Source organism: Battus philenor, unplaced genomic scaffold, assembly GCF_028537555.1.
Source record: "Battus philenor isolate CCGP_79_NKW_IND1 unplaced genomic scaffold, ilBatPhil1.0.hap1 SCAF_19, whole genome shotgun sequence".
Classification (NCBI taxonomy): domain Eukaryota; kingdom Metazoa; phylum Arthropoda; class Insecta; order Lepidoptera; family Papilionidae; genus Battus; species Battus philenor.
This window is the reverse complement of record NW_027181681.1, coordinates 11,660,941-11,676,331: the sequence shown is the minus strand read 5'-3', so window position 1 is coordinate 11,676,331 and position 15,391 is coordinate 11,660,941. Positions and strand designations below refer to the sequence as shown.

The window sequence follows — 15,391 nt, the reverse complement described above, 5'->3', positions numbered from 1 at the left end:
ATCGTCGTTTCAGGATCGTAGTCCTAGTAAGGAGCTCATCCACGCTGCGTCTACCTCCTCGTGATCACCATTCCAGAACCTTTCGGCCCCAACGACCATCCTTTATAGTTAGCAAATCTAGAAAGCTCCTTCAATTGTTTCGGCTCAGGAAACTACATTCATTTATGTACATAACCGGCTATTCGTAGTTATTGGTTTTTGTCAAAATCAATTAAAACTTCAAATTAAGTTTACGTTAGTTCGTAACGACTAACCTACTTAAAAGAAATAACAAGAAACTCATTGAATTTTGTAAAAAAAATTTATGTTCGTCTAAATATTTTTTTTTTGTTAAGATTAAAGTAGTTCGTTTCTAAACATCTTTAAGATAAACATACTCTGAAACAGAGTAATATGCCTTTTGGAAGAGTATATGATTCATAAATGTCTTGAATGTTATTAGATTGTATACATTGACCTAGGAATAAGTGAGTCACTTTATATCGGTTGGAACTGAAATGGTTACGAAAAGCCCGTTGAGGAGAATTTTAAAATAATTCAATTAAATTTTTTAAATCGCGGCTATATTCTGATGACGAATGAATAAATATAATACAAATAAAATATCCCAGCTTACGCGGATAATACGCGGATATATTCATATTCAATAGAATCAGGCGTTACCTCGCGGAAGTCCATCATACTACTGCATTGGCGGAAGTAGCTATATATTGGTCCTTTTCTTACTTAGGATAGAGTTCCGCAAAATAACGCCTGAATCCATTAGATATCTAATTTTTATTTCTCTCGATTACTTCCTTTATTGTTTTTCTTCAGTAATTCAGAAACGATGGGCGACACTCATTGTCGCTCAAAAGGGAGGCGATGCTTCCAGTGTTTATTCCCTTCCCTATTTCCTCTTATTTAAATATATCTTTTGAATTCGAGTATATTCATGTTTAAATTTTAATTGTATTCAGTCTTGAGAATGTATGGCAAAAGGGGATGCCTTGTGTTCCTGAGGTTAGTAATTGAGAATTTATTTTTTCAAAAATAATTTTGAAAAATACAAACCGACGATGAAAATGGAGTTGTCTAAAAAAAAGCAAGAAAGATGAAGAATAGAATAGGGAATTGTGAAGCATGAAAAAAGAAAATTAAATAGAAATTTTACCTGAAAATATTATTTAACCCCTGTAAATCAAGTCCCTATTTCATATATACAGTTGAACGACAGGTTCCCAAAAATTTGAGTCAAATAAAATACACACATATTTATATTAGGGGGACCAGAAAGTAATGTCGTATCTGTCGACATATTTTCCAGAAACACCGATTGATTTTTATTGCTCCGGCATTGAAATTTTGTATACTAGATGGCAAAAGGTTGTTGATAACGACGAGAATATACTGTTGATTAGAAATTAAAATTTGTTAAAAATATAGTCATATGAATTTAACTTAAGAAAGCGACATTACACTCCGGTCCCCCTAATATATATGTATGTATGTGTTTTCATATATCAAAAGTTTAAAGCTGTATCACTAATAAATTGGTATTCAAAGACATGCATGTCTCACTGTGACATATATAATTCAAATTGACATAACATTATGTAAAGTGAACGACAATATATCTTTACTGATCTATATGTCATGTTGCGATTGTAACTATAATTATTGACTGCCGATACAAATTCATTCCGTTGACATCATCCATACGCTATGACAGTATCTTCAAGGCATTATAAATGTAAACAAACCTTACAAAATCACACCGCACACTTCAATTTAAATATGGCGTTGCGAAAATTATTTTAAAGTGGACAAGCATGGGACATGAATCTTAGATACGAAAGATTATTGCTTAATCACTTGCATGAGAGTATTGAGTTTGTGTATGTATATATATATATATATATATATATATATATATATATATATATATATATATATATATATATATATATATATATATATGTATGTATGTATGTATATACATACATATATATATATATATATATATGTATGTATACATATATATATATATATAACTATATATACATATATACATAAAAATTTGACTATCATCATTTTAGCGACGGAACGCCAACCTCCAGACACATGTAAGGAGAATAAAAATATAAAATAGCATTAATAAATATACAAATGTGATAATTCTGTGATACTTGAGAAACGAGGCAAAAGAAGTGAAGCGATGAATGAACGGAAATTAGTATGAAAAAGAATGAAACAAAACTGCATAATGAAAGAAGAGGAAAAATAGATCTTAAGATTAATGGCAGAAAAGCGTAAAAATAAAAAAAAATGATTAAAAAGGGAGGTACGAGAAGTCCCATGGTGGGAGCCAATATAAAAAATAATCCTATATAATATAATAGGACTGGGTCGAAATAACACCCATTCATTATTCTGATGACCTAAACAAGGATCTCTATTTAACTTGTGCCTTTTATAAACAGTTCTCTGGAGGTGAGGCCAAAGTAAAGAATCTGACATGAAGAAAGAAAAATAAATTTGTAAAGGAATGGGTGAGGTGAGAACAATAAAAAAGTCATGGAAAAATCTATTGAGAAGATGTCCCTGCGTACCTAAGACAGGGGAATGTACTAGAGGACCCCAATACCGGGCCAAAAAAGAACTAATGACTTACACATACTAGCATGGTGACCTAGTCGCATTTCGACCCTCATTGGTAAACACGCAGCCACTGAACGAGTAAAGAGCTATGTTCGTGATTATTCGGGATCGAATCGGGAACTAGGATATTGGTAGGAGAATGAAAGTAAGCAACATAGTTCAAGTTGAAGTAATTGTTGGCAGGCCACCTAGCGCATAGAACAGATGCCCGCTGTGGTCCCAACGTCCTGAGGTGGCGACAACCAACCGGCATGATGTCCACCCACAAGCTGGACATGCGATCTTGAGAAGACGCTGGAATGTACAAAGAAGATGTCAAGCAGCAATTGTTCTTTGGCTGAAATGTTAAAAAGAAATAAAATATAAATCAAAGTAAAATAGTGTATTTTAATACGAATTGTAAATCCTTTAACCATCAGATTATAAAAGTTTTATTTATTTATTTAATATTCTTCATTGTAAAGGCTATGATATATATAAATAGTTTCATAATCATAAACAAAATAGTACAATAGGCGGTCTTATCATACGCGGCAATCTCTTATAGACAACCATAGTATGGAAACAGTAGAAGTATGTAAAAGTTTGTACTGTGAATCTAAATATTTTATATACAAATATTTTTTGCGGTGCTAAAGTTACTATATTTAATGGAAGTATCGTATGGAGATGAATATTTAGTGATAATAATAAACGCAATATGATTATAATTCGTCATTTTTTAAACTATTTATTCATAATATTTTTAGCCGTTATTTGCGACGACCAACTGCTCCCATCCTTCTTTCGCACGTTTCGTAAAAATTTATTCGCTTGGCGCCGGCAGCGCTAATTCGGATTACTTGGCTTGTCGCCGACCGTTTTTGACATTATCGGGATATTATGAATTGTAAAGTTTTAATCAACTCATCGCCAGTTCTCATGCGTTCTCAACCCTGTTCCCTTATTTTTATGAAATTTCGAAGATATACATACGTAAATAAATACAAAATTAGTTTGTTTTATAGATTTGCTTATTTCCATTCTCTTTGGTATTCAGTATCTTTTTAAGTTTTTAAGTTTTTGAGCACGACACTACTGTAGTGTCGCCGGACGGCATAGTGTTAAGTTATTGAAGAAAGGTAGTGCTGTGTGCAATAAATAAAACCAAGTCTCAAGAGCGGTACTATGGTCGGCCAAAACCCTAAGGCCAGGAAAATAATTTTAAAAACAAAAATAAAATAAAAGTAGTGTTAGATAAAAATTTTAAAAGTAAAAATAAAAGGATTTGTAATAAATATAAGTAAATAATTAAATAAGGATCAATATTGTAATACCAAAATTTAACTGTGGTGCAAACTGATCTGATATCGAAGATGAGGGAAGAAAGGAAATGACAGAAAGATGTTATGTAAGCTATGGAAATGTAAATATTGTGAAAGACGGAAGGAAAATGAAAAATAAAAATTTTAAATTTTTATTTTTTAAAAATTTTAAATTTTTTTAATATTAATTTTTAATTTTCAAATGGTAGATAGGACGAGAGGTCTCTCCAAACGTGGCCCATATAAAATATATATATGTAAAAATTAAATGAAAATAATTTATACACTTCATTTTTATCGTCGTTTTTTCAATTATACTTTTTAAACGTAACGAATGTTGTGGTTGCTTGTTATTGAAAATAATCTAGTGTTTTTATTATTAATTTTTATTTCTATGTAATTTTGTATATTTGATTGTAAATAAAACAGTTATAACTTCCTTATTGTTTATTACTTGTATGACTCTGGGATATGTATGAACAACGTGAATATAATATATTTAAGAACATAAGGGATATAAGAATGATAAAATATTGAAATGTACTAATACTTTCATTTACACGGTATATGGGTTGATTGTGATAGCATAGGTCGCGGATTCGATTTTCGAAATACAATCTTATATAATTCACACTTTTTGAAATAATTCTACAAAATTGCCACTGCTTACAAATAATTTTCTGTATTATGGGCCGCAGCGTTCTCTGCATACCATAATACCACACTGCAATCGCTAATCCCCCTGCCAAGCGTAGCGATTATGATATATCCCCTATAACTTTTTAAAGGGGAGGTCTATCTTGCAGTTTATGTGCTGAAACTATTACAGGGTGAATGGGTATACGTGTTAAGACTGTAAAGGGGTGAATGTACAACTCATTTGACAGCAAAAAGTTTAAAAGGACAGATGGAAAATATTCAATTTTAATAAGCAATTATCCGAATTTTGAAGACATTTTTCTTTATCATAATAGCGTACATTATGTGTGAAACTATTGATTTGATTACAGGCTTTAAAGTTTTTATATCTATGATCAATCACCATGTATATTAGTTTTACAAATGCAAGCCTTATTGAACACAATATGTAGCAAATATATAGATAAGTAACAAACCCTCATTTGTACGTGAAACAAATTAAGCCGCTGTAACAGGAATCCGAAGTGTTCGATCACGAAATCTCAAAGTAATTAATACACACAAAAGTAAATCGCACGGTCTTAATGATCTACGCTGATTACAGTAACTGATTCTTTACCAATTAAAACTTTTATAAATCGCATTTTAGTTGCCACTTGAACTTGGTAACCATGCGTACATCTCGACAAAATTACTCTTGCACCCACAAACCTGTAACATACATATAAACCTTCACTTAACTCAGTGACAGATAGATTATAATCCCGTGAATACAAGTTCAACGACCGCAATGTTAAGTTGGTGAAAAAACCGAGCACGTTTTTTTAGATGAGTTTACGAGTTGGTATATAAAAGCAAAAGTCGAACCACAAAAGCACAGTGCGAGTTGACCTCTCTTTGTGGAACCACACACAACTGATCATCGCGGATACAATGAATTTGGTAATCCTATACATCTTTGAACCGGAACTAGTGATAAATGGGTATAGTGCTCCGCGGATGGAATTGTGTAATAGAATCCAGCTTTCGCAGTGTTATAATAGGACAGCTTTGAAAAGTTTCTTTTTCTCTTACATCCTGGCATCAATACAAAAAATAATCATTCAGGAATATTATACGTTATTCTTTAAAAATTTCACTACTAAAGTCGTTTAATTTATTTCTTCATTCATTTGTATTCAGTTTATGTTTACTCTCAACTACCACGCTTTTACGATTTCGTTGAACTCAACTCGAGTAAAAAGTTCCGGATTCCGATCAAAGTTTAAGACGATTTTTTTTATAAAACAACCACTTTTATGTAAATATTATATTTATTAAGAAATTTTCTGCTCAAGTTCTTTTAGATAGGCAAAAGCCTCCACAAAAGATAGAAGAGAAGTTAACAAGTTATTTATTTAGTATCTTCTAAACTTTATTTCATATCTTCCAGGTGTATTTAACCGCTTTAATAGCGGTATGCGGTGCTGCAAAGCTAGATCGCACATATTTACCACCAGCATCCGCTAAAACAGCTGGAGGTAGCTCAGATGATATACAAACTCCACTTCCAAGAGATGCTTTTCATACTGAACAAACTGTTTTCCCTAAAGGAGCTTTTGATAATGAATACGAAGGCGTTGTGGTTGATGCTGCAGCTCCGGGAACAAGAGCTTCAGGTTCCGGTGAAACTGGATTAGGAGGTCCAAGGATATCATACGGTTCAACACATTCAAAAGTAGGCGGAGCGGCGTTCAAGACGAACCAATATTCTCAGAGACCTGTATTCCAAAATTTCCAAGATAAAGATGATCAAGTCGAATCACAAACGTTTTTGGATATTCAACAGGGAGTTCAGAATTTCAATAAACAATTGCAACGTCCTCAGGTTGAATTCGATAGAGTTTCGAATATAGTTCGATACGAGAGTAATGTTGGACCGCAGTCATACAGTTATTCATATGAAACAGACAACGGGATAACGGCAGAAGAGAATGGAGTTTCAGTCAATGGAATACAAGCTTCTGGTGGTTATTCGTACACGGGTGATGATGGAAAACTTTACAAAGTAACTTATACTGCTGGCGACGGTGGTTATCAACCCAGTGGTGATCATTTGCCTACCCCACCACCCATCCCGGAGGAGATCTTAAGATCCTTAGAACAGAACGCGAGGGAAGCTGCAGCTGGTTTGATTGATGATGGTAAGAATTTTGACCATTACGTTTTTCGTTAACAAACTAGTCAAAGATATAACTAGGATTAAATTCATAGTGAACTTGATTGCGGTGAAGATAGAAACCTTTAGGTAGAAACTTTTAGGTATGTTAGGCAGAAGGACTTTGATTTATCAACACAGAACATCAGGTCATATCTGGATGGAACTTTTATAGTAGTTGAATCATTTAAAATTTGATAAGTAAAAGAGAGAAGTCTAGTTAATGAAAGTGAATGCGAATATATTGAAAGAAGTTTATTTACCATGCTGTGAAGCCAGCACCCATACTGTAAATTCGTGGAAAGTTTAGTTGCTTTTTATCATTGACAATAGTTATCTTAATAAATAATAGGAATAAAATTTTGGATATTTTGTGTAACAAAATACTGAAGTAATAGCTCATTCTCATAGCAGAGAAAGTCATGAATCTCAACAGCATAGTTTAACAGAGTAAAGAATATAAAAAAAATGTCTTATATATATGAGCCGGTACACCGGCATGTTCTAAGAACCGAAATTAGAGAGATATATCGATGTTCTTTACAATTACTCAGTAATAAGATAACTAGGTTCGGGAACTATTGGAAGCTTCTACATCATAACCATTTCAGCATTAGGATATCCACAACTGGACAAAGGCCTTCTAGATAGATTTCCAATAGGTTCGGTTGTCACCTGGACTGCATCTAGCATCTTCTGGCTACCTTGATCGTATATCCTCTTTTTAAATGGTCTCCCAACGCTGCGCTTGCTGGTCTATCGTCTTCAGTTCTCATAGAGCTTTATATCAACGTTTATTTTTTTTATATGAAAGCCTTTTTTCTATGTGTCGGTATATATAACTTGCAATTTAAATTATTGAGTGAACAGCGCTATTTTATATTTTAAACTGACAAATGCTGATCCGATTTTTTTGTTGTATTTTCAAAAAAATGAGTAATAACTTAGCTCAGTTTTCTTAGTGAATTTTACTATTTGAGGCGCTTTTTTTTAATATGTGATAGAGTCATCAACGTTGCAAAAGTGTTGTTGAAAGGAGTTTTAAATAAATAATATATAATATAAATAAGAGCTATATTACAAATATATAACATAATAATAATACATATGATACATATTAATTATAATAATGCAGAAGCGCTTCTCTACATATTTTATTACGCACAAGAATACATAAATTTAATATGAACTTTGTTGTCTAATTAGACTGAAGTTAGATTGCAAAACTTTTAAACAATACGTTATATATACTAAATATCTATTGCTATATGTGAAATGATTGTGAAAATGCTATTAACAAACGTTTGGTACACCTTACCCAAAAGTTACGATATCAGCAATAAACAATAATGCATATTGCTACTAATTATTATTTGTTATCTGCCCATGGAAACTTTGTGGCTGCTAGAAATAATTGATCACCCTAGCTTGAAGAATTGCTCATTTGTAGTGGCATTGGACGCGGCATGTCAATCGTGCAGCTGAAAGGTTGTAGAGTGACCACGTGACGGTAAACACGGCGTTGGTAAGCAATCACTATGTGGACCGAAGATAATTATGGTCGCAAGTGGTCGCTGGTTGCGGCAACGCAGGACCTGTCATCGTAGCGATTTTTGAGGGAAGCCTGTTCCTAATTTTTTTTATGGCCCCCGCTATTGGGAGTCTCTCGTACTCCCTATCTTGTGTGAGACAGGGACTATTCAACATTATTTAAATATTTCACATATTTTTTTAGTTTCATTTTCGTCTTTCATACATCGTATGAACTTTCGTTCTTTTCATTCTTGCCACAATTCTTCTGTCTTCTGTACTTTATATTGGGCGTCCTTCGGTTGAAATGAAGAGTTTTAAGCCTATCTCCATCTACGCCCTGTCCACAGGAATCTGTGGATACTGTAGGTACAGTGTATTATACGTATAAAGTGATCACTCTAAAGTATATTACATTTTTTTCCATTGTGATAGGTCAATAACTGCTAGCAGTAAGTCGAAAGGGACAGATAGTAAACAATAATTCATTTCGATATGCATTTATCCGTATTTCAATAATTCGTTAAACTTTATTTATTATTTATTAAACCGATGATTATTGGAAGGAATAAACTATATATTAATTGACAAAAAATCGTAAATGTTTGACCGGAAAGTACTTATGTTAAACGCTACCTTTCATAATATAAAAAACAAAAGCAAAAGTTTTATAGCACAGTTGTATGATATTTAATTTAATATTCTTTATTTGAATATACTAGAAAATATACACATAGTTGCATAATAGTAGAGATAAAAGTACAATGGGCGGTCTTATCACACTAGACAATTTCTTCCAGACAACCATAGTATGGTAAGAAAAGGACCAATATTTAGCCACTTCCGCACATGCAATGGCAGTCGTGCAATGAAATGCACAGCCCGCCAGCCCGCTGATAAATGCGTATGCGGCAAACAATGCGAATCACACAACCGCCACCGCCAAATTACTCAACACGTGTTTCACCCCTCCACGGGGCATCTTCAGGATACATATATACAAACATATTTAATGAATCTTACGTGATTTAGCTATTATAGTTAGTTCGTTAAAATTGTGTGTCGATAGCTTTTTGTTTCTCCATATTTTGCAATGACATTTGACGTGTTCTTTTTTAAATTCTTTTCTGTTTAAATTCATCAAAAAGGTTTTAATGCGAATCGTGTAGACTGTGTCGTTACTCTTACATACATAAACATACATACAGTATACATACGTAGTTATAAATACAGTAATAAATAACAACATCTAACTTGGCCTCGTAAAGAATTAAAATACAAAGAAGAAAAAATAAAGATAAATAATCAATGGTCTAGTAAATATTTCTGAATGATTTTTTTTTTTAATTGTTAACATATGTCGATAGTGTCAGAACAACATGCTTGCATTATCGGCTTGTAATATTACATCCGGGAATGCAATATCGTATTATGTATCGTAAATTATTAAAACATTAAGCTGTCTTTCTGTTTTAAAGCGTGGGTTTTAGCATTTCACAAGTTAGCGACTAGCAAAAACAAAATAATAATTCTGCAGCAATGAATGCGTTTTGTATTTATTTCACTGCTGAACATAAGCCTCTTCCGTACATTCCTAAAGTGACCGCTTGGAAGCGGTCTGCAACAAGCTTCGTTCGACTTTAACAAGGTAGTCTGTCTACTTCGTAGGTGGACATCCTGCACTGCGTTTGTTGATCCGTGGTGTCGAATACAGATTCTAAAGGTCCCTCTTGACACCCTCTTTGAGGGCTCCTCGTGCCGAATATCTTAATGTTGAGACAGGGAAATATTTTACAATTTATTTTTTCATCATTCTTTTTTTACATTCTCTTTACTTATCCTGTACAATATCATATTATCTTCTTTCAAACTACATTCTCTTTCTTTCCTTCATTCCTTTACACCAGTCGCATCTCTTTCTTCGCCACGTTCTTTGATGCCGCAGTAGTTTACAATATGTTCCTATACCATTTTTTTTTAAATTCAATATTTACATTATTATTTTTATTAATCACCTCCTTTACAATCCTGTGATAATATCTTAAGAAGATATGACAGCGTTCTCTGTGTCCCATCAGGGGGGCGACGGTGTCACTTCTCACCCTGTCTTCCAGTTCCTTTTCGCACTCGACTCTCTTCCATTCCCAGCGGATATTTGGATTGCTCACTTGACCTGCCAACTGCCACATATATTTCGCCAACAGCCTTCCACCTTGGTCATATCAGTTGCGTTCGTTTTATGCATTTTAGATAGTATAACAATATGTGTATACAAATATGTATGCTTAATTAAAATAAGTAGTGGTTGTCCAGCGATAGAGGACTCATACTTGTGATCGTAGGTCTCCGGTTCGATTTCTAGAATTTACACTTTGTGCTTTAATTATAAAGGATTGCTACTTTATACAAACATTCCAGAGTATAATACCACACTGGGATCGTCATCCCGCCTGCCAAGCGTGATTATTGTGGTATATCCTCCATAGATATCTTTGGGGGAAGCCTGTACCTTGCAGTGGGCATCTATGGATTGAAACAGAGACGACGATAGATAGAAACAAGCATTGAATTTTTTTACTTTGTTTCTCATAGTGATATACTTTAGCTTAAAATAAATTAAAGTCGTTCTAATCTTGTGTTGTTCTGTGAAGAGCCCAAAACAGGCTTTGACAGATTTCAATCAGATAAGAGAGAACCTTTTAAAAATTAACACTGTGACATTCATTCCAATAATTATAATTTATCGCTTCGTATCTTTTTACATTTATTTTCGTATTCACAGTTCGTATCCTGAACCTTTTCTGTTCAATCTGAATACTTTTTTTTTATTCTTCACGATACGTTATGTTTACTAGTACGAAATGTCAAGGTAATATGACCAATACGATAAAATTGTTTTTGCTGTTTTTGAGTGTAATATGTAGTGCTCATTGCAGGTCGTTGTGTCGATTCTAAATTTTCGGAGTCAATTTTGAACGTTGTTTTGAGCATATTTATTATTTTATTATTATTGAAACATAAATATTATCATTTATTAAATTATTATTCAGTATGTATATACCAACATCATATATATCGTTTTACTCGTAGAACATAAGATTGAAAAAAGGCTTACCTTATAGATTTTTAAAGGCGTGCATCCAGAGCCATCTGGCGGCCTAAAAATGTGTAATAAAATACATAACCGTATATTTAAATTATCTTGTAATTTATTTAAAACCTATCGAAAAACATATTACAATGAAAAGTTTTTCTTTTAGTGATAATAAACCTTTGGTAGTCTACTGTATTAAGCCTAGCAGTAGAAGACTAACTTGCCGTCGTAGGTCGCGGATTCGATTCTTATGTAATTCACAATTTGTATATTAATTATATAAGATTACTACTGCTCACAAACAAATTTCCATAGGATAGACAGCAGCGTCCCCTGCGTACCATAATACCACACTGCGATTGCCAAATCTGCCAAGCATGGCATTTATTAAAACTATTATAAAAGCAAAGTTTTTAATATAAATTCATAATTTATTTTTATTTTCAAAAAAAATTTCAGTATTAATTATATTATGCTAGAAATTCTTTGGTTTATGATTTCACGTATACACAAGTTTAGGTCTTTTGTATCTTTTGATACGTGTGATGTCATCTGATCTTCAGTGCAGCCAGTCGACAAATGTGTAACAACTTTCATTTTCTATTTACAGGCTCGTACGACGCGGCAAAATACAATGCCGAAGGCGATTACTCAAACAGTGACAATGCAAATGGAAATTATAATAGAGTGCCTGCATTTGGACAGAACCACGTAACAGATGCAGACATAAGTGAAACATTCGTTAATCAAAATACACAAAAGCTTGAAGGTATAAACATTCAGGGACAATTTGTATCACCAACTTACAATATTCCAAAAGAAACTGGTAATATTTTTGGGTCACCACCCAATGTACATCAGCTAAGACCTACCGCTGCATCCATATTAGATCAACAAACATCACCAAAAGAACCATCCAAATTCAATAAGAAAGAAACCGTAGATACAGACGATGAATCGTCTTCGGAAGATGACTATTCGAGGCCAATAAATTTTGGACAACAAACGCACCAACAATCAAATAATGGTTTTGGTAACAGACCAACTTATTCACCCAATACTAATGTTTATAATACCAACATAAGGCCATCTGCCTTTCCTGATTCTGGAAGTACACAAACTAACTCAGAAAGTTCTACCTTTGGATCACATGTCTTAAGTAACAGTAAACCACATTTGTCTGCCTCACAATCTCGACCTCAGACGTTCCCCGGTAATCAATTTAACAATTATAACCAAAACTCATACAATGTGGTACCCACACAAAATTTCAATCAATTTCCAAATGTGTTTCCAACTATCCAAAGTATCAATAATAATCCAGATGATCAGATCGGAGTTCAAAATAATTTTAACAAAATACATTCAACTGTACAACCAAGTGCAGAGTTAACAACACCTTTCGAAGACAACGACACAAATAGACCACAAAGTCAGATATCTCAAAATCCAACAGTACCCTCTTATTCATTCACAACATCCAATTTCCAATCATACGTTAGACCTCAAGGTATCGGAGCAAGTTTTAATTCTAATAACAACGTGAACTCTCACTTGAATGCAGTTACAACTCAGCAAAGTTTTAGAGACCCACCAAAAACAGATTTTAATGATGCCTCACAATATCAAAGCCCCGATCAGTCTTATTATTATAATCAGCCATCGAAACCTTTCATTACCAGTAGACCAACTCAACCAACATATACATCAGAAAATAGTTTTACTAGTAGTTTTCCAAATGCTTTATCAACTAAGTATCCTCAACCACCTACAGTAGCACCTACTGCTTCTAATACGTTCACCGCATCACAAAATCAATATTCCGGTGCAACTCAAGTGGCGTCATTTGGTTTCCAAAGTAATAGATTTACGGGTTCAACAAAATATCCACAACCTCCCGTGTTGAGTCATATTGTACCTTCACCTACAAGTCCAACGATGCAAGTTTTTAATAAATTCCCACAATACACAGGTTTAACACAAGCATCAGTTTCACCTTTTCCATCTACATCTATTTCGAATACTGGCTCTTTTGTAAACTCACATAAAGTTATTAATGGACAAACTGACACTCAGGTAGGTAATCAAGAATTAATTGATAGTACTTCTAATCTTGATGGATCAGGAAACAATAATATGGCTCCCCAAATATCGAGTGAAAATTACGAAGGAGAAATATACGAATATAATAAACCTGAAGAATCTCTTTCCAATCCCCCTGAAACTAATGACCGCGAGTCTAAACCTATAGATAGATTTACACAGTTTGGTCAAAAGATACCTTCAATGACAAATAGACCAACAGAAACAAATAAGCAAATCGATTCATTACTTAATTCTAATACTCAAGAACTAACATCTGTAGGGTTATCGACACAATTTGGAACATCTAATTTGTTTAAACAAGAATCTAATGGAAACATTAAACAAACCAGGCCTTCTTTCAACGAACAGACGATTGGGGAACAATCTGGCAATAAAGATTCAAATAATCCTTCCGAAACACCAAACATGGATTTAAAAAATCCGTTCGAATTCTCCAGTAGAATAAAGCCTTGTTGTCAAGGGTCTAGAACATCAGCTGAAGATAATATAAAAGACTTTCGAAAACCACAGCCTACACAAGAACAGCAAAAGTTTAATGCTGGAAGCACAACGCAATTCGGACTCCAACATTTAAATCGGACTCCCGGTTCAACGAATGAAAACTTATTTAATGCTCAATCTACGGAAGTAAAATATAGAGAGGACCAACAAAGGTTACCATCAACTAGTCAAACGTTTCAAGCGTTTGAAGAATTCGGTGGACCAAGAAGACCGCCCAGCTTCGACAAAACATCTGGATACCATTATTAAATATTAACAACATCTTGAAGTGAATAAACTTAAATAAGGACTTAATAGTTAATAATAGAAATTGTACATTATTTTGAAGCATAGAAAATTTGTAAATGAAAATAATCATTAAATGCTAGCTTTGTACTATATATTTTAAATAAATTATTGTAAAAATCGTATTTATGAGTCATTTTTTTTCTTGTTTTATTATTTTAAAAATTATCACAAGTGGCGCAATTTCAAATCGTGACAATTGAAAAATTAACATTTACATTAGCGGGATGTTTAAACATCAACGCCATCTAGTGGTAAATAGCTGAGATATTTTTTCAACCGAATGTATAATATAACAAACATGTTTTATGAAGAGATCAATTATATATATATATATATATATATATATATATATATATATATATATATATATGTGTACATTTGTATAAATATACGTGTGTGTGTATATATAAACATATGATCTTTGTTAATTGTTTTTAGCCCAGAATTATAACTGATGTATGTCTAGCACACTATCAATATACATTTGTTGATAAAGTTCATAATTTTGTAGTCAATTTTTATATTTATTCAGAAAATTATTTTTTGAAAATAATTTTTAAATTTTTATATTTATTAATAAAATATCAATTGTAACTAAAAGGACCATATCTCTACACGCTTATCACCGATGATGCAATATAACTTATTGCCTCACATATGTAACCGCAAACAGAAAATGTTTATTTTATTGCCCTCACGAAATTTTAAGAATCTTATAAAATTTTAGTACTGTACTTTTTTAACTGTCGATATTTTTAAGTTTATAGTTTCGAAAATTTTCTTATGTATTATTAACAATTCTATAAATTATTTTTTAATTGATTTCATTATTGTTATTACAATTTAAATTTAGGTAAATAAAAATTAATAATTTGTACATGCTCAATAATTTTGATAGAAAATTCGACCACATTGTTTGCAAATTCTTTCTGTTATATTTCAAAATCAACTGATTACTTAGACGGTAAGGACTAGATCTAAGTTTCGCGAGCTTAGCTCGCAGGTTCTATCCTTAGAACACAACCTTATATAATTCACATTTTGTGCTTTAATTACACAGGACTGCAACTGCTTAAGAACAAGTTTCTAATG

At 32.8% G+C, this 15,391-nt stretch overlaps 1 protein-coding gene across 1 annotated transcript; it reads left to right on the top strand.

Moving 5' to 3' along the window:
- Positions 1 to 5,475: 5,475 nt before the first annotated feature.
- Positions 5,476 to 14,333, top strand: LOC137921431 (uncharacterized). Its single transcript, XM_068764192.1, has 3 exons — positions 5,476 to 5,525; positions 6,016 to 6,766; positions 12,015 to 14,333. The coding sequence occupies exons 1-3, from the start codon at positions 5,517 to 5,519 to the stop codon at positions 14,258 to 14,260; spliced, it is 3,006 nt and encodes a 1,001-aa protein (XP_068620293.1). The 5' UTR covers positions 5,476 to 5,516; the 3' UTR covers positions 14,261 to 14,333.
- The last annotated feature ends 1,058 nt before the right edge of the window (positions 14,334 to 15,391 follow it).

Excerpts from the sequence above, each read along its gene's own strand:
- LOC137921431 (XM_068764192.1), top strand. Across the intron at positions 6,767-12,014 it reads AGCTGGTTTGATTGATGATG|GCTCGTACGACGCGGCAAAA; the intron begins GTAAGAATTTTG and ends TTCTATTTACAG.